Source organism: Cyprinodon tularosa, unplaced genomic scaffold (genome assembly GCF_016077235.1).
Source record: "Cyprinodon tularosa strain WSP-4 unplaced genomic scaffold, ASM1607723v1 ctg873, whole genome shotgun sequence".
Taxonomy (NCBI): domain Eukaryota; kingdom Metazoa; phylum Chordata; class Actinopteri; order Cyprinodontiformes; family Cyprinodontidae; genus Cyprinodon; species Cyprinodon tularosa.
In genome coordinates, this window is record NW_024039644.1 from 239,493 (window position 1) to 263,505 (window position 24,013).

General features: G+C 35.3%; 1 protein-coding gene and 1 long non-coding RNA gene across 5 annotated transcripts; one reads left to right on the top strand and one right to left on the bottom strand.

Annotated features, from left to right (window-relative positions):
- The first annotated feature begins 609 nt into the window (after positions 1-609).
- On the top strand, positions 610-22,873 carry LOC119775478 (neuronal acetylcholine receptor subunit beta-2-like). The gene is made up of 9 exons (XM_038273473.1): positions 610-721; positions 898-1,098; positions 7,590-7,735; positions 12,315-12,359; positions 12,446-12,555; positions 12,640-13,166; positions 16,083-16,561; positions 17,476-17,621; positions 21,884-22,873. Exons 2-9 carry the CDS (start codon positions 1,053-1,055, stop codon positions 21,897-21,899), a joined length of 1,515 nt encoding a protein of 504 aa, XP_038129401.1. The 5' UTR covers positions 610-721; positions 898-1,052; the 3' UTR covers positions 21,900-22,873.
- On the bottom strand, positions 18,589-20,530 carry LOC119775479. 4 transcript variants are annotated; one of them, XR_005279657.1, is made up of 4 exons: positions 19,722-20,530; positions 19,572-19,635; positions 18,980-19,095; positions 18,589-18,682 (listed from the first exon to the last, which is right to left on the bottom strand). It is a non-coding gene; the product is annotated as an uncharacterized LOC119775479 (long non-coding RNA). The 4 variants fall into 4 exon arrangements; XR_005279655.1 differs by having other exon boundaries at positions 18,980-19,118; positions 19,722-20,528; XR_005279654.1 differs by having other exon boundaries at positions 18,980-19,118; positions 19,572-20,507.
- Positions 22,874-24,013: the final 1,140 nt, after the last annotated feature.

Consider the following 24,013-nt stretch of genomic DNA (forward strand, 5'->3'; position numbering starts at 1 on the left):
ACATCCCAAGTAGCCGCCCCCTAAATCCGCCACTGTACATGACCTAATTTCAGAGCTTGTTTGTTTTGATTTCTGTATATGTATCGGATGCTTTGGTTGTTACCAACATGTGGTGGAAAATACATGTCGATAGAACCTTTAGAAATAAGTTTACTGTGAAAATGTTCATCACAGTACCCATTTTTCAAAATTTAGATAGACAATATGAAAAGGATTGCAAAGTAACTGATTATAAGTGGTTATTACAACTTTAATAGCTTTAGAACGTTTAATGTTTTTTCTTAGATTTGATTTTAAATTTGAAGGATTTTCTGGTTATGTGTTTCTGTTTTACCCCATTATAATCTCATGGTAGGATTTTGGGTATCATCTTGGTATTAACAGTGGGCACCATTTGCCTACGCCATTTGAGCCTTTCTTGAAACGCTACTGTACACTATTCTCTAAACCTTTTAAAAAAAGACTTTAAAACGTCTTTCTTAATTTGCAAAAAGGAAAATTAATTTGCATTGGACTTTACAAAGTTTTACAGCAGAAAAAAAGGTAAACACCTTTGGCACTGCAGCGTGTCATAACAAGGTGTCCGTGGCTTCAGTGAGTTTGGCTCCAAGAACAGATGAATCGCCAGTGGAGGCAGAAACGCTCTCATGCTGCGCGCCACAGATCCAGTAGAAGTGCGGTAAGCTTCATTAAGAGGTCTGCCAACTTCCGCTGAGGAAAGGTGCGTCAAGTCAAACAGATTTAAGTTTTCTTCTTTTATTTTGCGAAGAGAGCAGAAACACCAAGCTAAATCCTTTCTCTTTGTGACTCAGGCTGGATCTGCTGTGGAGACCGCGGCGGTCTGAGATAAACAACTATAACATGCTTCTCTACATTTTTTTTTTTTTTTTTTTTCAGAAATATTCCTGCATCTGAAACCGGAACAGTTGCCCTAATACACGAGGCGAGGCATTTCATCGCGACGGGATTCACAGATTGAATATTAGTCATAAAAAAGAACTCTTTGATGACCAAAACAGGAAGATAAGTTTGTGGAAGGAAGCGAGAAGGAAATGACACCTAACCCTCTATTTCTGTTTCTCATTCTGTCTCTTACAAGTGAGTAAGACTAATCAAGTTGTAGTTTGTTCTGACATACAGTATTTTAACGGGGGATTTACATTGTGTTGTGCTTTTATACTGTATTAGATTTATAAACTGGCGTTGTCCATGGTGCTGATATCAATTTGATAGCCCTCATCGATAGACCTCTCCGCACACGTTTATACAGCTAGTAAAACAAAAATAAATGATTGTTTTATGACTTCTGTTTGCAAAAAAATTGTAAACTGAACATGTGAGTTTGTGGCCTCTAAAGATCTTATCTTTAACATCCTCAATACATTTAGTTAATTTATATACCAAACATATAATTTAAAAGTTACAAAAATCACTACTGTTGCTTTAAAAATCCAAAGAGCAGAAAAAGAGAAATACTTAGTGTCTATCTTATAAAACGCCTAAACATGTTTTCATTGAATATTTAATAGTTAACGTTGATAAAAATATGCTTTCTAATAATTAACATGGTTTTAAAACTGACTCTTATCAAGCATCTGGTGACTATGTGTAAAAATCAATTGTAACAGCATAATTTCCTAATTTATATATATATATATATATATATATATATATATATATATATATATATATATATATATATATATATATATATATATATTTTTTTTTTTTTTTTTTTTCATTTATTTATTATCATCACAGTGGATAGGGATGTTTCATTAATAATCAAAGACTTTCTCATTCTGTGGACTATAAATATGAAATGACACTGCGGCCCATTTCTTCTAGTAACAAGGCTGGACAAGCACCTATGTATAAGATGCCACCATGCCAAGTGAGCACAATTATAAGAGAGGTAAAGTAAATGTCCAGAGCTCCATAACGAAAACTAATATTCTGGGATCCTGATGTTTCCATAACAACCATTAGTTGATATGTAGATATCAAGTGGTTGGTGAGAAAAAAAAAAGGGGCCTTCCTGCCATCAAAAGTGTAAACCGGTGAGGTTGCTATGCTTTTCTTTGATGTGATGTGAAACTAGTGATGAAAATACTAATAAACATCAATTAAGTATTGCAAAGGTGTCTGTACTGCTGTGGACACCTTTGTCTTCTGATGACACTGGGAAAGATTTTACTGGGAAAATCTCTTCTGGTGGAAATTGCCTATAAAGTTGAAACTGGGTTGTCATCCGAACGTTCAGCAGAACAAAGAAAAAATTAGAAAATTTTTCAAAGGCTATCAAGAGCTTAATTGAAAAAAGAAAAGTGTTTTTGAGAGGGTTGAAGACCTAGAACTTTAAACATTTACTGTAGAAAGAGATATTATTAAAGATTCTGATCTCATTAGGCTTGTTAAATGTAATTGTAATTGTTTTTTAGCCAAAATGATTTTACCTTTATCTTTTGAAATAAAAGGTTGTGTAAACTCTATATCTCACACTGATATAGAAAAGTTTTCACCAAGCTACCTAGAAGACGTGCGTTTGTTGTGGTCATATTCTAAAAATATTCAAAAGTAAAAGCAGATGGCCTGTGTGAATAATTTAAAGAACACTACTTTTGTTCCTGTATTCAAGAAAGCCCTGAGTCTTTTTTCTGAGAACACATTTGAATGCCTCTTGTTTTAAAAGCAGAGTCTCTTATTGTAAATCTGCACTTTAATCTTCTTTTATTTACTTTTTGTTTTACTTATTTTCCCTGTAAACTTGTTGCACATTTAGCTTTTGCTTCCAAGCCTACATTATAAAAATAATGACTTTTTAACAGCATAAATTAGTAGAATAGGCAAGCCACATCAGCTAGGCAAGGCAAGAGAATACAGGTTCATTTATATAGCACATTTCAGAAGCAGCACAATTCAAAGTAATGTACATAGTAGGAAAACAACCAGAGAAAAGTACACTGCAAGATGATCCAAAAAGGAGAATATAATAATTGATTAAAAAAAAAGACAGGAAGTCAGTCTACAAACTTAAACAAATGGTTTTTAGATAGAACAGTCAAAGCCAACTCTAAGAAAAAAGAATGTTAATCGGAATTTAAAGGAATTAGGGATTCAACTCTTTTAGATTTTCTGGGAATTTAGTCCATGTTTGTGGACCATAAGAAAGAAAGGCTGCTTCTTCATGTTTGTTTCTGGTTTTAGGTATGCAGAGTAGATTTGAGGCCAAAAGGCCTGATAAATCTGTTGTTGTTGTTGATTAAAATCTTTGCATTTAGATGGTGAATAAGACAGGCTCTAATGTTGAGCCTTGGGGAATACCGCATGGGATTTATGTTATCTATGATGCAAAGTTACCTACTGACCCAAAAAAAGGTGCTCTCTTTTGACTAGGATCTAAACCAGTGCAGTTCTATACTATATAGGCGACCCAGTTTTTCAGGCGCTCTAATAAAATAAAGTGATCGGTGTTGAATAATACACTAAGATCCAATAATACCAGCAGTGTGTTCCCTCTATGATCTGCATTTATGAAGCCAGTGTCAGTGCTGTGGTTGGTACTGATGCCTGACTAGAAGACATCGAAAGAGGCTGTTCATTGTTTGGAAGCTGTTGAACTGTTGAAACAACCTTTCAATAATCTTACTAATGAAGGGAAGGTTTGAGATGGTTCGGTAGTTCTACAGTAGCAACTTGACCAGGTTGCTCTTTTTCAACAGCGGTTCAATGATTGCCTGAGAGAAAACACTGAAAGAAAGAAACATATTTATTATTTGAGTTAATTTAGATGTTATGACAGGCACAACTTTCTTAAGATAACCTTTAAAACATCAAGACAGGTGAAAGAAGAGCCCAATTGGTGTATTATCTCCTCTAAGTTTTTGTACTTAATTATTTGAACTTGAGAAATGTTGTCAAAATCAGTAATATTTGGAGACAACTGCCATTCTTATCGTTTTTTCAGTAAAGACGTTCGGAAATTTGATGCAGACTTTGGTAAGGTGGAGTTCAAATAGCATAGTCACTGGAGGGTTTGCTAGTGTGTTGACTGTAGCAAATGTGGTGCAAGCAATATTCATGTTTTTGCTGACAATCTCAAAGAATAAAGATATATATTATTTTCCAGTTGTTAGATCTGTGAAGTTTCTTTATATAGATATCATCGCAAACCTGGTCTCTAGTCTTTCCTCACCTGTGTTTAGTTTTTAACACTCCGTTTTTCACCTTTATTACCATTCTTACAGCATGATCTGATTGAACTTGAAATTGTCTCTGTAAAATTCCTTAAGACATGAGTTGTAAACTGGAACTATAAAAATACCCTGAAATCAGTTGAATATGATAGATGAATGAATTGAACTTTTGTAACAATCTGTTCAACCGCCTGGTGCAAAATTATTTTTAATACATCCAAAACTCTGCTGAGGGACTTTAAATAAACACCAATAGGAAAATCCACAAATCTCATTTTAGAATCTTTACTTTCCCTTTTAGAATAGGTTTCAATGTTATTTCTGTCATTCAGATCCCTCCACTGACAGGCTATTTTTGACATTTTCTTTCATAGGAGCAATTGAAGCAGTGATTTCTAAAACTTTAGAATTAAAGTTTTCTACTAGCTCACAGGGTAACAGGGCAAAGTGGTGGTAGAAAAGTAAATCTGGTTGGAGGTTCTAGTAGCACCATCCTCAAAGATACAATGATGCCTCTTTGGCTTACTGAGCCATTGAAAATGGTGCTTTCAATATAACAGAAAAGTGGTCAGATAAAGAAATATCAGTAATAGAGATCAAGTATTTATCTCTATAGCCCCGGTCATTTTCCACTGTCTATGTCCAGAAGTCGAGGGGCTGAAGGTGGGTCTATTGTCGAGGTTGTATTTGCTTGCTGGATTGTTAAGAAGAGTGTGCTGGATTAGTGTTGTGAAATGACATTTGGCTCACCAATATTTTGAGGCTACAGATTGGTGTGAGCTTCCAGTACATTTTAGTGGATTGTTCAATGATAATAACAACTTCAATAAATCTAATGTACAGATAATATTTTATATTAATATATATTTTGATTGTACCTTGACAGGAAACCTCTAAATCTAGAATGGTTTTGGGGTCTCTTCACACTAATCTTTAGCCTGACGTAGTCCGACTCAATTCTAGTCAGAATATGAGTCTGATACTGCTCCATAGAGCTGTGATTATGGGGCGTGTTTTGAACGAACCAGGAAAAAAAATGCCTCTGCACTCAATTGGATAGACCTACAACCAATAAGAGCAACGGAGTGCGTGACGTATGTTAAGCGAGGCATAGTTGTTGTCAACAAAAATCAAAGCGTGCAGTTGCAGGCCTATAATAAGAAGATGAGACTTGATCACGTTTCTTTGTTCCTCTTTTAAAATTAATTTGCTGTCGATATCTTCTAGAACAGACCTAATAGCAGAATCTACTCCCCTAAACTCTCCAGCGGAAGCCATTATTGATGTCACCCAAGCGCGCTTTGGTCACGTGGTTGATTACGTTACTGTTGATCATCTGTCCATCATCGTATAAAGCCCGCCCTGACAATTTGATTGGATCGGCTGACAGTGGGCGATAATACTCGCGCTACTATGGAGCAGAGCCAGACCGAACTTCCCAACCTCAAACTTTGTGGGCGGGACTAAGTTCAGAATGGCACCCAGGCTAACTAATCTTACTTATTTCTATAGAACTTGAGCCATAGATAGAACATGGAATTCTAATTAAGAGACAGACTGGGACATATTTTCAGCTCTCATTAGCTTTTTCTTTGGGGTTACTTAAAAAAATCATTCTCCATTGATTCACTTTTAAATTGAGAATTTCCCTGTTAAAGTTGTCCTCCCTTTAACTTCAGAAGTTGGTCAGCTCTGTATGATAGAAGAAACAGAAAAACTAAATCATACATTTGCTGTCTAATCTCCAAATGTCACTCTTAGTAAAGTTCTTTTGGCTTATGTTAAGTTCTGCTCCTTTTTCCAAATAAGGGCTATGTGATGACATTTATAGAGCTCAATTCTAGTAATTTCTTATTAGAAAGAATATTTAAGTATTTAATTAGATTGTTTAGATGTTATTTAATATTTTTTAAACATGTTTTCTTTAGCAGTGATCTAATCATAATTATGTTTGATTCGCCAACCCTTAATCTTGGATGGAGCATTTGTACAATGATATTATGGTAGCATTCCATAGCAGCTTTATCCATTGAGGATTTTAAACACCCACAGGTCTAAAATGCTGTATGCAGAATAGTTCAGACACTGCCCACATTACATAGTAATAACCCAATAGTAAAATCAGAATGGAAAGGTAAATTAAGAATCAAGAATAAAGTATTTCTGTTCTTGGACAAAGAGTTTGTCTGCATTGCCTACTGATGGTGGTCAGAGAGAACTGGTGCCGCCCATGTATTGTGTTGTTATTGTCAGTGAGTTCTTTGGCAGCTGTGGCTAGAATGTAGCTTGCAACAATCAGTGTTTGAATGTGTCTGTAGGTGGCTGAATGTAGTGTAATGCAGGTGCTATACAGGCTATTTATCATTTTGATTTATATCAAGTTGCCATGTTTTTTTTTATACACGCAGTCTTAAATACATAAGAGAAGTTTTTCGCTTTTTATGACTAGATGTATAAAAGTCAGCTAAAAACTTGTTGGAATCACAGCCTTGTTGCCAAAGTGCTTCAATGTCATCTATTCAGACAAAGAACTGGGGACAAAAAATGTTGCAAAAGAAACATTGAAACATTTCAAGGAAGCGTCTTGTCCTGCAAGCAAAATGTAAAAGAATGGGGAGTAAGTCACCCCTTTTGCAGCAGTATTTTAGTTCACTAAGAAGATCTATTCAAGCCATACTTCTGCTTAACCCAATTCGTGCAAGCAGCCCCAATTACAACAAACTGTCCCTTTCGGTGGAAATAAATTGTCCCATTTGAAGTGAAAAAAATGACACCTACTCTTGCGTAAAAGTTAAAACAGCAGGGTGCATCTGTAACAAGAACATCTGTCCCTGCTGCATGCAATCTACTGAGAAAGGAGAGCAGTTCATACGGCAAAATGAAGCAAAGAAATTTAGATATTAAATGCTCATTTTTCTTTAGTAAGTGTGCTTGGCAATATGGGCACAATGACGCAAATGTCAAAAGAAAAAAAATAATGCCTCCAAGTTAGTCTCAGCTCTCCTTTTACATAACCAATGGCGTTTAGCTGTGGTGCAAACAAAAAGCTTCAAGGGGGTGTCTCACATGCATGACTGAATTTCTGTTTGCTTTTTTCTGGAGGTCTGAACAATGCTCATCCAATCACACTCACAAAGCAAAATAAAACATGTGCAGCTTTAATTACTCTATTGTCATAGACAACATATTTAAACATTTATATGTTTAGATGTAAGTGTTATTTCTGAATTTTGTTAACAATCACTTCTTATTTAATTATGATGGTTGTTGACTAACTTATGTATTGTTGTCACATTAGCATGTGTCTGTGTCTTCTAGAGACTGACTGACAGAAATACGAAGTTATAAACACTATGTTGACTATATTTACAGTTAATACTTTTCTGTTTGTAGACAGCAGAGCAGAGAATGCAGAGGAACGTCTAGTAAACTACCTGCTGGGACCAGAACGCTATAACAAGCTGATCAGACCAGCAGTAAATAAAACCCAACAGGTCACCATCTCCCTACAGGTCTCTCTGTCACAGCTAATCAGTGTGGTGAGTACAGAATATGATCTGCAATGATTACCAAAATCTTTTTTTGGTCTTCAATCGTCTCTACAGGTTTTAATGGTGATGTCCAGTCAGAACATTTCACTTAATTCAAAAATACTTTATTGGTCTCAAAGGGAAATTAGATCTTATAATAACTCATGGGCTTTTTCTCAATAAGTTGTAGGTGTTGATAGGTGTAGGCAGGAAGGATCTTCTGCACCGAATCTGAAGACACTCAAGAAAAAGACTAATGACAAGAGAGCTAAATTAGGAAAAAGTCAAACTTAATGGTGCGTTTAAGGTCATTCTATTGTTGTCAATTATTTCAGTAAAAACTTAATCAACAGCCCTAGAAGGAAAATGTGTTGAGGGGACAACTATTATTTTCACTCAACAAATCGTTGGTGTTTGTGAAAAAGTGACAGGCTTGAAAAACAGCTGAAAGAAAGCTCGCAAAAGTCCATTCGAAAACACAAAACACATGTAAAGTTACAGTTCTGTAGAGATAGATTTCTTAGATTTTTTTAAAGCCCATTGACTCTGAGCAGACCTCCAAGACATACACATTCCATTGATTTTCATTGTTTTTCAGTCATTTTCCACCCTTTCTATAGCATCGTGAGACCATCCTGATCTCGCGAGCTTTCAAGGTTTCACTCGCAGATCAGTCTGGCTACTCTCCGTCAAAGAAAATTTGGAGCCGTTTACCAAACGAACGTCTAATTCGCGTTGGCTTTGAGGCGGGTTGAGATGTGACACAGAGATGCGTGACAGTTCAGTCTAAAGAACATGGCAGCTTCAGCCGATGAAACTAGCGTTAGCGTGGCTATCAAGCAAGTTTTATCGGAATTACAGAGTATTTCTTCACTGAAAGAAGAGCAAAACACTGCTCTGGAGGCTTTTCTCAGAGGAAAATATGTTTTTGCTCTTCTCCCGACTGGTTTCGGCAAGAGTTTGATCTATCAATTGGCTTGTGCCTGGCTTGTGGTTGTGTTTTCGTCGCTCTGTTAGTACGTCATATGCTTTGTTGATCTAATTGGTTTATTTGGCCCGTCTATCACCAACATAGGCCAATCAGCTAACCAGTATTTTCGCCCCTTCCCAAAATTACTTCAACGGAAGGTTTCCAGATGGATATGCGGAGCAAATCCATCTGGCGAATCAGGTTACCCTTTCTATGCATTAACCCTGACAGTAACCTTGAACCAAACCATTACCAGTGCATACTTTACTCTAACCCCAACCCAATTCAGACTGTAGCTCTAAATTTAACAATTATAAAAATAGCTCATGAGGTCTAGGCAAACTTTTCTCACTTTGTAAAAATGTCCTCACTCCAAAGATGAGGATACAAACTGAAACTGGTCCTCACTCTTTATTTTAAAACAGGAGCACACACCCACACACACACACACACAGATGATGAAGGTCAAACTGGCACTACCACCTTCTTAAATAGCATGTAGGGTTACAGTTTTCAAAAAAACATCAAAACCATCATTTAAAAAAAGGTAAAGAGACCATTTATTAGTCATCAACAGTCGGTTTATTAATGTTTGATTAATTTACAAACTGCATCTAAGCCAGAAAAAAGTAAACAGATAATTTAATAAGGTATTAACTCCAGGGTAAGACAGACACTATAGACAATATAAATCAGTAAGATTAGAGTTAGACAAGGAGCTCACTGATATTAGGGTGAGGGATAAACTGTCAAAACAGTGCAATATGATCTATTTAACTTTTACAATTGGTTTAGATGCATTTTATACATGACAATGAAACATGATAAATTACCTGTTAATCATCAATAAATGGTCTCTTTACCATTTATTAATAATGGTTATGATGTTTATTGTAACGTCTTATCCTCCATGTGGTTGGTTTTGCTTATATGTCCTGTCATGCAAAGGTTTCTGGGATACTATGTAGCTCTAGTAGCGGCTAGGGAATTCAGGAGGTCCCTAAATGAACTGCTTCCTTGTCCTGGTGTAAACTTCTACTTTTGAAAACAGGCATAAAAACCTTTTCATCTTTCTATATTATAAACCCAGCAGATTTCAACAGCTCTGTTGCCTAAAGTCTATCCCACCAGAACCACCTATTGTATCATTGATGGTTATTTACCTATTTAGAACATGTAACTCTTGTTAGACAGAATGAACTAGGTTTTCTTGTAAAAGGGTATGTCTCCTTATTATCATTGTCAAAGCAAAAAAAGAAAAAAAAGAAAATGTGATGTGAATATGTGATTCTCCAAACTATGCATCATAATGTATCAGTAAAAACGCTTGAAAGTTAGATGAAGTGACAGCTTGGATTTGCCGCTGGGTGGGAACAAGTATGAGTCTGTTTGCTCGTCTGTTTGAGTTTTCCCAGTGATACATGACTGACTTGTCAAGGACAAAGTGCTACAGTCTGCTGCGTTTTTTTGATAGGCTGTAAACCTAATTCAAGAGTTTGCTGCCTAAAGAACTGTGAAAGACAGAAAGGTGGGTAGAATACCAAATAGTTTGAAAGAGTTCTTTGATAAAAAAAAAAATGCTTTATCAAAACTAATTAACTGATCTTAACATCTGGTTTGATATTTAAAAATGATGTAATTGGATTTTGTGATTTTACAGTTAGAAATAAAATACTAAATAAAACAGATGACATAATTACCGGTACAAGCTCACAAAATTCCAGAAGAGGAAACTATTTTCCTGTTCAATTGTTTTGAAATAACTACTTACAATGGGTAAGTACAGGGTAAAAAACCTTTAAAGAATTTTACTTCTTTCTTTATTTTTACTTGATCTCTGAAGTGATCTTGATTTGAAATGGGATTAAAGTGTGAGTAGTGTTACTTGACAATACTATGATTAAAAAGTACTGTACATCTACTCCTAAAAGTATTTTTTTTTGTTACAAAGTTACCCAAGTGAATGTAACTGAATAAATAGATCTAGTTATTACCCCTTCTGAGAAAAGATGATACGATAATTTTTTTATTTTAACAGATATTTGTGTATTTTCTTGGTAAAACTGAATAAAACATTCTATCTGGATATTCTATCTGGACAGTTACAAAAGGTTCTTGTTCCATAAAAAAAAAAAAATCTACTACCGTTAACTAGGCTCATTAGAGACTGAGTTTTGTTGTTTTTTTCTGCAGAGATCTCAGTAAGATTGGTTTGAGAGCTTCTCTAAGCCCCATGTTTCAACTCTTGCTATAGATTCTCAAATGGATTTGGATCCACCCACAGGGGCGTTTATTCATGAATATGCTTTAAACCAGGGGTCACCAACCTTTTTAAGGCTGAGGGCTACTTCATGGCTACCGAGTCATAGGAAGGGCTACCAATACTGACCTATGAACTGGAGGGATCAGTGTTCACCTACAGTAAATCTCATCCATAAAAACTCATTTTTATTCTTATTTTATTCTTTTATTCATTTCTAATTTTCTTTTTAATATTGTCATTTTTATACCACTGAAATATGATGAAATAGTTCACATAATGAAATAATACCTAAATGATTAAAAAGAAGAGCAACAGAACAAAAAAAAATTAAACTTAACCCACTGAGTGAGTTCTTCTGTTTTCAGAAGACGAAGAGGGCACCCCATGTGGTCCTTGAGGGCCCCTTGGTGCCCGCGGGCACCGCGTTGGTGACCCCTGCTTTAAACAAATGGATTCCATCATAGCTCCGTCTCCTGCTGGGATGTGAATAATGTGAATTTGATCCTGTATTTAGATCTTAATAGACAGAGGTGGGGGATGTGGATTTACCAATTAATCTCCATGCCATGTATTTTTTATGCCCAGCCACTGAATCAGGTACAGTTTACATAGTGAATTAAATTTTGCAGATTGGACTCACCTGGGTTTAAGTCCTTAAAACCTGAACAGTTTATCTGTCCCTGCTGAAGGAAAGATTACAAAAAGCATTATGCTGCCACCATATTTTACCTTTGGGATTACTTAAATTAATGAGTAGTGAAAGGTTCACAACAAAAACATGGTTTTCCATGCAGTGTAATTATCCAAAGAAGTATTTTAAAATATTTTAGCAAACTAGAGATGACTCTATTTTTAAATAGTGAGCATTTGTGTTTTATTTTTATGCTACTTTGGACAGAATCTATGATTTAGGGAAATCAACACACTAAAAACATTTAACACATCTTTTAACCGTAAAGAGTTAGTTGGATTTCAGCTTTGATGGTACAATAAGGCCTTAACAGAAGTCAAGCAGAGAACAGGACACAATATGTCAATATGCACTGTAGCAAACAGCATCGGTCTGTCCAACCTCCTGTTTTTAGCTTTCATCTCACAAAATGACGGAAGCAGAGGCTTGATTATAAGTGGCTGCAGTATATATAAATTATAGAGTCAACACAATGAGTGACAACTGGTATTATACTGCTTTATCATAATTTGAAAGGGTCATTATCAGAACTCTTAACTTGTATGATCATCTACTGTTCAATTCTGACCTAAACTTATAAAAATTATTAACCTTTCTTTAAAAAGCAAAACATTAAAACAATGTGTATTAATGTTGAACATAAATTACTATTTTCTTTGTCCAGAATGAGAGAGAGCAGATAATGACCACCAACGTATGGCTGTCTCAGGTACCCTGCTGTCATTCTCTAACATTCTTTGTTACTTCAGTTAATGTATTTTTGGTTTGCTGGTAACTAAGTAGGTCTTACTATAGGGATGGCATGACTACAGACTAAGATGGGACCCGGACAAATATGAAGGCATCAAAACACTGCGAATACCATCCAAACTGATCTGGCTTCCTGACATAGTACTCTATAATAAGTAAGTAGGCACAATGCATCCCATTTTAAAGCATAACAGGTGCAATTTTGTATATTTTTTGACTAATCTTTGAATGTATTGCAGTGCTGATGGAGTCTATGAAGTTTCCTTCTACTGCAACACTCTAGTGTCCAACACGGGTGATATAGCCTGGCTTCCTCCAGCTATTTACAAGTCTGCCTGCTCCATCGAGGTGCAGAATTTTCCTTTTGACCAACAGAACTGCACCCTCAAGTTTCGCTCCTGGACATACGACCACACAGAGGTGGACCTTATCCTCACCAGTGACTTTGCCAGCCGAGACGACTTTACCCCGAGTGGAGAGTGGGACATTGTCTCACTCCCAGCCCGCAAAAACGAGGACCCTAATGACATCACCTACCTTGACATCACTTATGATTTTGTGATCAAGCGAAAGCCTCTATTTTATACCATCAATCTAATCATCCCGTGTGTGCTGATAACTTCGTTGGCCATCCTGGTTTTCTATTTGCCTTCAGACTGCAGGGAGAAGATGACACTGTGTATCTCTGTGCTGCTGGCTCTCACTGTGTTCCTCCTGCTGATATCCAAGATTGTGCCACCCACATCTCTAGCAGTACCGCTCATAGGTTTGTGAACATTTTGTTTTCTTTACAGTATTTTAAAGGGTTTATAGAATGCTAATTCTATTAATCCCCTGTGGGAATGAATAAAAACCAAGCCACAACCTTGAAGCTAGAAAAGCTGTTGATATTTATGTTACTGTTAAAACAAACAAAAAGAATGATCTCATATTTGATTTAACTTTTCTGTTCAAACTTTAATATCTAAATATCACTTTTCTCATTTAAAGAAACATCTATATTAAGGGGCTCTTCACACCAGGCCTTCACCCACTACCCATACACCCTGGAATTGAGGCCACAACATTTAGAGATTTTATATCTTATATACATAAGATATGTGCCATGATAAGTGAGGAGAAAAAGCCTTGTTTTAAAAAAAACAACAACAAAAAAGCCACTATTATACTTTCAATTTCTAAAAGGGAATAAGTTGAGCTTGGTTAACTATCCTTTTCCTTTATCAGGTATGATCAGTCTTTAACAGTGATTATTAAACCTAGATGACAATTTATAGTGTAATAAATATGTAAAAAAATTGGATACAATAACAGAATGCCATGACATTTATTTTAATCATAATTAAAGACAGAGAGAATTATGTTGATAAAGGATGAAATGTGGAATGCTCTTTAGAGGCTTTTAAGTCATTATTTAAAAAAATCTGTTCAATTTTGTCAATAACGACTGTTTCATGACCCTGCCTCAAGCGCAGACACCCACTAGCTGAGGCCTGGAATTGGGACACTCTTACCCTTACTGAAACTTGTAAAATTTAGGGGTTGGGCTATAAAGTTGGTCAGGGAGTGTTTTCGAGATTGGGCCAAAAGCTGCGCCAAAAAGAACTGAACAAATGTTGAGGGCCTTTCCAAAGTCTTAAAGAGGTTCTCTGGGAAGCATTAAAAGTGTAGTATAATTCCAAACCATGATATTCATTTCTAAGCCACATGACATTTCCAAAATGCTTCTCCTTGGTTTGGTGTAGAGTACTTTATCCAAAATGTTTGACCAGTAAGCACCTGGATGTATTGGTTATTTGAGAACTTTAAGTGAGACTAAACAATTCATAATCATTTGCATCATTGGCTTAAACCATGCATATGGCTTAAACCATATGCATGGTTTAAGCCATGGGTGCTCAATTCCACTCCTCAAGACCTACTATCCAGTACCTTTTTTGATGCACCCTGTTTTTCCCACACCAGAATTAAATCAGTGGCTTGTTACCATGCCTCTGCTGAGCTAAATGAGGGGATTAAGCCTTTAGATTCAGGGGTGTTAGAGAAGTGATGTATTCAAAAGTTACAGGATGGTAACTCTTGAGGACTGGACTTAAACACCTCTGTTTTAAAGGAAAAGTCCGGTCATATTCATAATACAAACCTCTGTACTACTTTAAATATTAAATCATTACATACTATTCAATAAATTATGTGTACTTTTCATTTTAATGTGCTTTACTATAGACATCCATGTTTTTCAAAGAACACTATTACCACCTATGGGTTAGTGACGTCATAGTGCGGTATCAGCTGTTGAGCAAGTTCCAGTACTGTATCTGTTGTTTGTCACAATGCGCTATTATCCAAGTCCTCTTGAAAACATTCTTCTTCGCCATGTTGGCTACATATTACGTGTTTTTTCTCTGACCAGAAGTTTAATGGCAAATCCTAGCTCTTCAAGTTGGCTAATGGCATGTACTTATAGCACCTTTATTCAAGTCAGGAGACTGGACCAAAGCACTTTACACTACATTCATTCACCCATTCACACTCACGGTAGCAAGCTACATTGTAGCCACAGCTGCCCTGGGGCTCACTGACAGAAGCGGGGCTGCCGTACACTGGCGCCACCAGGCAAACTCATCCGTGGAGGATCATGAATCGGAAAGGTGAAATAACAATTTTTTGTTTTTCACTTTTACCTGATGCATTACAACATCCAACTGCCATGCACGTGGCTGTTGTCAGTTTAACTATAGCTCTTGTGAATTTCAGTGGTTCAGTCCTCTTGAAATCTTAAATAATTATTGATTGTAGTTGTCTCTAGTAGTTTCCATTGATTTTGCTTTTAAAGCGGAGAGAATGGCATTCGGCTTGCCGTACCGTGACATCACTGCTGGAAGATGTCAAGAGTGAGGTGATAGCGACAAAAATTATTTTACTTTTTTTTTTTTACTGATTAACGCTAAATTCATTAAATCACCACAAATGTATTAGTTTTAGGTATAAATAATGATCCATTGATTATTCCTTTCTGACCGGATTTTTCCTTTGAGGTGTGGAGAAATATTCACATTTCCAAACTGCAAGCACTGGTTTATCAAAAAAGCCTTTAGGTCGTAGAGGTTTGCCATTTACATGCACAGTATGAAAAGCAATACTAGCATTTTTTTTTTTTTTTTGTTACACGTAGAGTGAAGAAGAGGAGAATTAGAGGGAGATGAATAAGCACCAGCATTGGGTCTACATATATACATATACATATATATAAATATATACAATCATCATCTCAATGATAAAGCTTCAAACTTTGGACTCTCAGAGATAATAAGGCATAATAAGGACAATTTCTACGTGAAATTAAGAAAGCCTCTGAAGCTCTTTTTCATTATCTCAGGCTTTTAACAAGTTTATGAAAGTTCTGTCATTGTCTCTTTTTCAAGAATAACTTTAACACTTCTTGTGGAAGAACAGAACCAACAAATCTTAACATTGGAATACTTGGTATTACTCTGGTAATACCATGGTACTATGGTAATACTCTGGTATACTTAGACTTGAGTGTGAAGGAGATCCTTTTAGCTACCTTTCATGTTGGCTATAAAAAAGGACATTGATGGATAAAAGTCTTTATTGTACATTCAAGATTTACTGATATGCCTTTATTTTTTTTCTCTTTTTTTCTCCTAACATTTCAAAGGCAAATACTTGATGTTTACCATGGTGCTGGTTACATTTTCCACTGTCAGCACAGCCTGTGTTCTTAACGTTCACCACCGATCCCCATCTACTCACTACATGCCAGACTGGGTCAAACACCTCTTTCTGGTTCGCCTTGCAACTTTCCTCCTCATGAGACGCCCAGGCTCTTCAAATGTCCGAAATAAACTCCGCCAGAAGGTCACTAGCAGGAATCCCAGCAGTAAAAGCGGTTCCCACAGTGTCACAGGCAGGAGGCAGCACTCTGATGCCAGACTTGGTGGAATCCCAGCCGACCGCAACTCTTTCTATGTTAACGAGGACTTGGCATACAATTGTTGCTGGAATGTGGGCGATGCCCAGGATTCTCCAGATATTGGGAGGCCTACAGCAGGGCAGCTGGATGCAGAGCTGGAAGAGGCAGTGGATGGAGTGAAATACATTGCCGAACACATGAAGATGGAAGATGGCAATGAAGGGGTAAGGAGATAAATGAGGAAAAACGTCAATTTATAGACCACCTGAAATTAATATCATCACTGAAATCATAATTCCTTTGCAAAGCATACAAGTTTAGAACTCTTTAGGTTTTTTTTGTTAGGATGGCTTAAGCAAAGCAGAGAACTTAATGTAAATGGTTCATTGCATGATGAGAAGATAAATCTTCACTGATGCTCATCATCCAGTCAGACTGAGTTTGAGCTATTTTGAAAGATGAAAGGGAAAAACATGTAGGTATCTGTACATTTTAGTAGAGGCTGTAATTGTAGGGAAAATGGTTCTATGACAAAAAGTAAATGCATGCCTCATATTAATGGTTTGTTTTTCAGAAGGATTGCCAGCCATGTGGTCATCTCTTCCCACTTCCCACAAATATACGTTGTGATGTTTTAGTCCAGGAAATAAAGTTCTAGATAGACTTGTTTATTTTAAAATGCCATTTTGGTCTCTTGCACTATTCAAGTTACGAGTAAAAATAGACATCTGTTCACTAATACATCTAGGTTGACTTTACCAGGAGCACTGACACAAACACTGGCCAAGGGTTTTGAAATGTTCTTTTCATCTAACATGTTTTTCTTGTTTTTAATTGCTCAAGACAGATTATTTCTTTAATCCAGCCTCTTCCGCTCATTCGTATGAATTGGAGTTAAAAATATTTGCTAACAGACCTGAACTCTGGTCTCTTTTTCTGTACTGCCTTCCAGATACGTCCAGATATCTCAGAAGAAAAGAGTTGTTAAGGAGAAAGGTTTTTACAGTTGTGTTAAAAATAGATGAACTATTGATACAAAACTTAAGAGAACATGTGGTCAAAGGGGATTAGTTTAAACAACATAGTATGTTATCAACAATCCAACCTGTCACAATTTTTACCATTGGTTTTATTCCAGATCATTGAGGACTGGAAATACGTGGCCATGGTGATAGATCGCCTCTTTCTTTGGATCTTCATCCTGGTGTGTGTGGTGGGAACACTGGGACTCTTCATGCAGCCCCTTTTCCAGAGCTATAACACACCAACAGCTGATGACTCAGAGTGAGTTACACCAGCACATGATTTTTAGCTTGAAAAAGTGGGATTAATGGTGCATCATTATTATGCCCCTGCTGAAAAATAAATGTGCTAAGTGTACTAAAATTTAGCATACTTTTGTGTACTTGAAGGCACACTAATCATTACTATACTTTAAGTGTGTTTATGATTAGTTAACTTGAAGGATGCTATTTTGGAACAACTAATTTTGTACTAAATATATTTTAATTGTAATTAAATTGTGGACAAGCTCAACTTGAAGTGTATTTAGTGTACTTTGATGTGCTAAAGTGGAACAACTTAAAGTATATTTTGTATACTTTAAGTATATGAGTTTATATGTACTAATATATGCTTAATTAGTCAAATTAAAGTGCACTATGGTTGTATTATAACTACATTAAAAATGATTTGTTAGTGTCTTAAAAATATATAAGCTTTATACTTTTAATATACTCTTACTGTGGTAATAATATGCTTAATTATACTGTTGGCTTATTCCAATTACTAAAAAAGCATACTTTGCAGTTAATAGTAAATATACTTTATCATTACATTGCTATACTACTTTCTACCTTGCACATTCTTGCAAATGTATTAACAGTATACTAAATGCTGAAAGACTTGTGGATATACTTCCGTGCAGATGAAAAAATATACTTTAATGTATTTGAAACATGTCCAAATTATAGTACATTACAAATAATATAACTTGTACTATCTCAGAATGTATAAACATTTACATATCGACGTTAACCATTTTCATTATAAAACTTACAACACATTTTCAAATATTGGTACTTTAGTACACTTTGTAGAAATATGTCAATTTCAGGCAGCAGACCTAAACATTACAAATAAACTTTAAAGAACGCAGAGGAATACTGAACAATGAAAAACAACATTCCTTATTATTGCACCCCTAAACCCTCCCACCATACAAAAACACGCCCACCACACATTATTTTCCTTTTTTTGGCTGAACTGCTCATTGTTACATTTTCGTCTGATGGCCGTGCGCACATCAGAGACACTTGTCTACGGAAACTCCAGAAGAACAGCGTCTGTTAACCAAACAGAGAGATACTGTAAATTCATAGTATTTTTGAGCAGTACATCAGAAAAGTCTGACAAATTGTATCAGTATGATATACCAGGGTCCATAAGTGCACCAGAAAAAAAAATTGTCCATTTCAGTTGAATTTAAATAAATCTGATGCATCAAGTGGTTTTATCAGATCTGATCAAAAAAATTAAACAAAGTAACAACAAAAATTGTCAGAGATCTCAGAAAAGAAAAAAATTATGAATCCGCAGAAAGAAAGGGAAGAAAAATCCTTAAGTTTCCTTGTTTTTCCTACCACCCTCCAGGGAACCGGATGGCATTCAAATTGGGAACATCCTGCATCAACATCTCTGGTGGAGTCTAGTCCAGTCCATACAATGAACCGCTCAGCTGTAACAGCAGATTCTGCAACTATGTAAAAAAAAAAAAACAGCCTGCACACAAATGTGCAGAGCAATTACTTCAATTGGAAAATAAATCATGTAATCACCATAATATAAATTGGTTTTTACCACATTTATACAGACAAAAATATAAAGTAAAATTATCAATTTACATGTGGTTCACTGTCTAAGAAATCATTATGGTCAGTAGTCAATACTTGTATCTGGAAAAAACAATCCAGGACACCTATGAAGGGTTAATTTTACGTTAACCCCTTGTGGGGGTTTTACAGCAACATCACACAAGATGTAGCTAGCTTGAAAGTGCATTTTCTTTTTTAGAAGAGCACATGGGGGGTGTGTTAGCCTCCTTCTCACTGTGCTAATGCATTCAATAAATCAAAAGAGCTAGTAAAATTACATATATTACAAAACATTATATCCTGACTGGTTTTACATCTCAAAAAATATATATATTTCATTCACAGGTTCATGTGAACTCACCAGGATATTCTTCAACACAATAATACAGCAAATCTTCCTGCTCAACCGATTACATCTCCTGTTTCTACAATACAAATATAATAATCAAAATCGCGTTTTATACAGATATCTTAAGATTTCAAAACCAAATGGGAATGTTTTGAAAGTTACCTCTCTCCATGCAGACCAAGGCCTTAAAAGAAAAGCACGCTAGCTCTGAGCAGGGAGGAGCCGTGACTAACTGCTGTGCAGGTGTGGTGCATTCAAAGTCTATGGGAATTCTGATATCAGTACTGAACCAAAAACTCCCCAAGACTAAAATTCTTGGGGAGCTACTACTTTACAGACATCAAGGCCAAACAACCTCCACATATCACTCCTATATGCATGAAGTGCTGTCAGCGACTTTTAAATATGTGCACTCACCAATTGGTCTTGTTTGCAGTAGCCCTGCTTTGATCCATTAAACAATACTAATGAAATGTTCTTTTTTGAACACTTGAGACAATTGTAATGTGTTAAGTTTATTTCTTTTGCATTTGGCCAGTATTAACTTTTCTGTTGCAATGTGGGTTATGCTATTTGTTAGATCATAATGTAGCACTGCACCAGCTTTAAACCACTTGCTTTTCAGCAGAACACACATTTTTGTGCACCTGTACTTTTGAAGTGAACATTTAGTGTTTTGTTCAATGTGGTTTTGTGTGTAAGATGTATTGTATCATATTTCTTTTTCAAAACTTATTAAACATTACATAACAACTGCAATAATTGCTATCTGTGTACTTTACACACAGCACAAAATTGCATAATAGGGTTTAAGTGCATTTTTGTAGTTATACTATTGAACACTTTCCAAAAGAATTACCTGAAGTACAAGCGTATATAACTTCACTTCATAATTAGATTCAAATGTAACTTAAAATGCACTCAAACTTAATATTACAGTGTCGATATTAAAATGTGTACTTTTAAAATATGCTTTCAATGTACGTTACAATGACAACTTTGAGCATACAATTTAAAATATAGCAAAAATATATGTAAAAACAAATTTAAAATAAGTACACTTTAGAAATTACACATAACTTTCACTTAAAGTATACTTTTTTAATAATATATTTCTATAAAGTGTAACATAGTGTAATTATGTTAAAGTGTGTTAAAAGTATTAGCATGAAAGCGTAATGTTAGTATACTTTTTATATATTTACAAAAAGTACAATTTGTCTAAGTACATTTTCAGTAAACTATAGGAAATATGAATATACTTGAAATACAATAAAGCACATTTTTTTTTTACCAGGGGCAATATAAGACTTGTCAATTTTTTACATTTGGTTTCGGGTTTTTCCCGCTGAATCCCAAATCTTCAGATAATTTGTATGGTTCATCTGCAAAGCTGCATATGTATAGGCCTTTGATTTAACATGTGGTCTAAAGTTTTGCTAAATACTTCTTCTCAGCCATCTTTATTATCTGTACCTTTAAAAAACTATATAAATAAACTTGCCTTGTCCTGTCTTACTGTGCTTAGCAAAAATATTGACCCTGCTCTTCTTCTTTTTTTTTTCTTTTCATGTTTTGATGCAATCTAATTTATAATAATATTTTCTATCATGCTTATCCCTGCTGGGGTCGCGAGGGGTGCTGGTGCCTATCTCCAGCTGTCTACGGCGAGAGCGGGGTACACCCTGGATAGGTTGCCAGTCCATCGCAGGGCATAATTCCATTTATTTTAGTCTAATTTAATGTTATAGATCACACGAACATATCAGAAAAATGTATTGTAAAAACAATGATTTTCGAATGTTTATTTTTTTAATAAAACATCGGTTAATTTCGTATTGTTTTAAACATTGGAGGGGGAAAGCCATCATATGAAATTCAAATTTCATCTAATAATTGCCAAACCATTGAGCATGTGCAGCGAACATGAATAACTTACTGTGGTCACATGAGACAAAGTTTAAGTGTTTAGCCTACCTACCAAGCACTATATGTAGAAGAAATTTATCCAAAAGCTATAACTTGAATCATTTGGAATATATAAAGCTCAGGGTGAAATGTTATACGGTAGAATAATGCTGTGGGGATGTCTTTGTGTGGAGTGGTAATAAAAACTAGAAGTAGTGGATTAGAGATTTAGATATTGCAATAAAATAGAAAATAATGCAGATGTTTTAAAAGATTTCATATCGATAACATTTTTAATGAGATTTCTTCATATCAAATATTTGATCCTACAGCATTTACTTCTTGTATATTTCTGCTCTAGAATGATATTTTTAATACTGCATGTGTTATGTTATGTTATTCTTTTCTTTCCATAGATATGGAGATTTCTAGAGTCTTCTCGGGTCTTCGACACAGAGGAGAAAACTTCAAGCAAACATCTCTTTCTGAAAGCTTAAAAAATCCCCAGCAGCAATCAGTGGCTGTTGATTGGATCTGATGCCTAATCAGGGCAGCAAGCTACACATGTTGAATTTGCAACATTGCAATTTAAATGAGGACCGAATTGGACAAAGATTCAACTTTCTGCTTATCTAAATGGATTTTAAAGCTTTCAGTCAACATGATGAAGACAAGAGATGATGTCCTAAAATAAACTATGCAGGGACAGATTTTGATATTTTGGAAGCTCTGTCAGACTTTGGATTGGGTTGAATGCTTAGCAGATATAATGCAACAAAGACACGGCATTGACATCCCACTGTGAGTCTGATGACATCATATTTTGCTCACTGCACTGCCGCTATAAAACTAAGAACATTTAAAGCTGTTTTTCACTATGATATCACTCAATAAATAATTTCTACACAACATGCTCGATTCAAACCAAGATTTAATTTCACAAAACTGGGACATTTTGTCTTTTTCATGGTTCCTTCACCATAAAATTGTCATTGCACAATCTCTTGTCTCTATTTATGCTTCAGTGGTGAGCAGCTCATTTCCATCTAAAGCAACATTGTAAATCTGCATTGCCCTACTTTAGAGGTTACTTGAGCTTGTTTTGGGTCTTTTCTTTGTTTCTCCTCTTTTCTTAGTCAGTTTTGTTTGTGACATTTCACGTCACAAAATCTGTCTGAGAATCACAGAGTGCAGGAAAAAAATGTCCCCAAAAGACCAAATGACAAAACGTGATGTAAAGGCAGTGAAAGAGTGATTTTTTTTTCAGCAGGAGCTTGTCTACTTCTCCAAATCCCTGTTTTAATGGCAAATTCTCATGACGTGAAACACGAGACCATTTCAAAACTTTGAATCCCCTTTCACAAGCTATACAGGGAAAATAGACTGAACAATAAAGATACTTTAAATATTAAAGTCCAAAGATGCATAAGCATAATTGCTGTACACATATTTAAACTGCTACTTTGTTGAAGCACCTTTTGATTTAATTTTGCAACTAAGTATTCTCCAGTTTGGACTCAGACAGCCAGAAAATAACCAGAAATAAAGCTCAGCTGGTATTATTAAGGGTTCAAGGTGCAAAGTATCTTTAATATCAGCATGTGAGGTACATATATAATATGCATAGAAAGTTTTAAGTCAAGCTTAGGTGGTTAGATGTTTTTTCCTTGTAAAAATCCACTCTACTACTATTTACGTCTGTTTGAGGTTTGATTAAAGTGGTTTTGTTCAGAAAAAATATATAATTTTATAGAACAAAGCTGATGCTAATGTAAATTCAACCATCAGTGAAACCTGCTATAAACAGGGTCAGGATTTGGGGTTACTGTTTTTCAGAATTGAACTCGTTCTCTCTGGAGAACATTATAATCAGCTCCAGTCAGTTTTAACCAAACCAGTTAGGGATATAGAGGGTTTTCATCTTACAGAATAAAGGTAACTAAAAACATTTATGCTAATCAACAAAAGCTGCTTCAAGAAATCATTATTGGAGGTTGTGAATGTCTTAGCTGAAGCCAGAGTCCAGGACTAAATCTGACCAAAAATCTGTAGAGTCACATCCAGTAGATACATTTTCATAAAGTGAGGTGAGGAAAAATTGGCATATTTTCTATATGTTTGACTAACAGACTTTCTATACTGATAGCCCTCTAAAAAAGACTGAGTGCTGAAACTGCAGAAAATTATGGTTTAATAAAGTATTAGTCTATTGTGTACACATTGGAGCAACCTGTCATATTGTACAGAATATGGATCACATTAAAGGTAGTAAAACTTTTGGTGATGGTGATACAATTTGGTGATATATATATATATATATATATATATATATATATATATATATATATATATATATATATATATATATATATATATATATATATATATATATATAACTTTTTAGATCTACTGTATATGCAAATATAAACCTTTAAACAACTTGATGTTACATGTGAGATTTTACTGTTTTAAAAATAAAAAAGCTGTTTAAAATTCTGCAATGATGTGTCTCTAAAAGGTTTGTGCTTTACATTAATTTAGACATT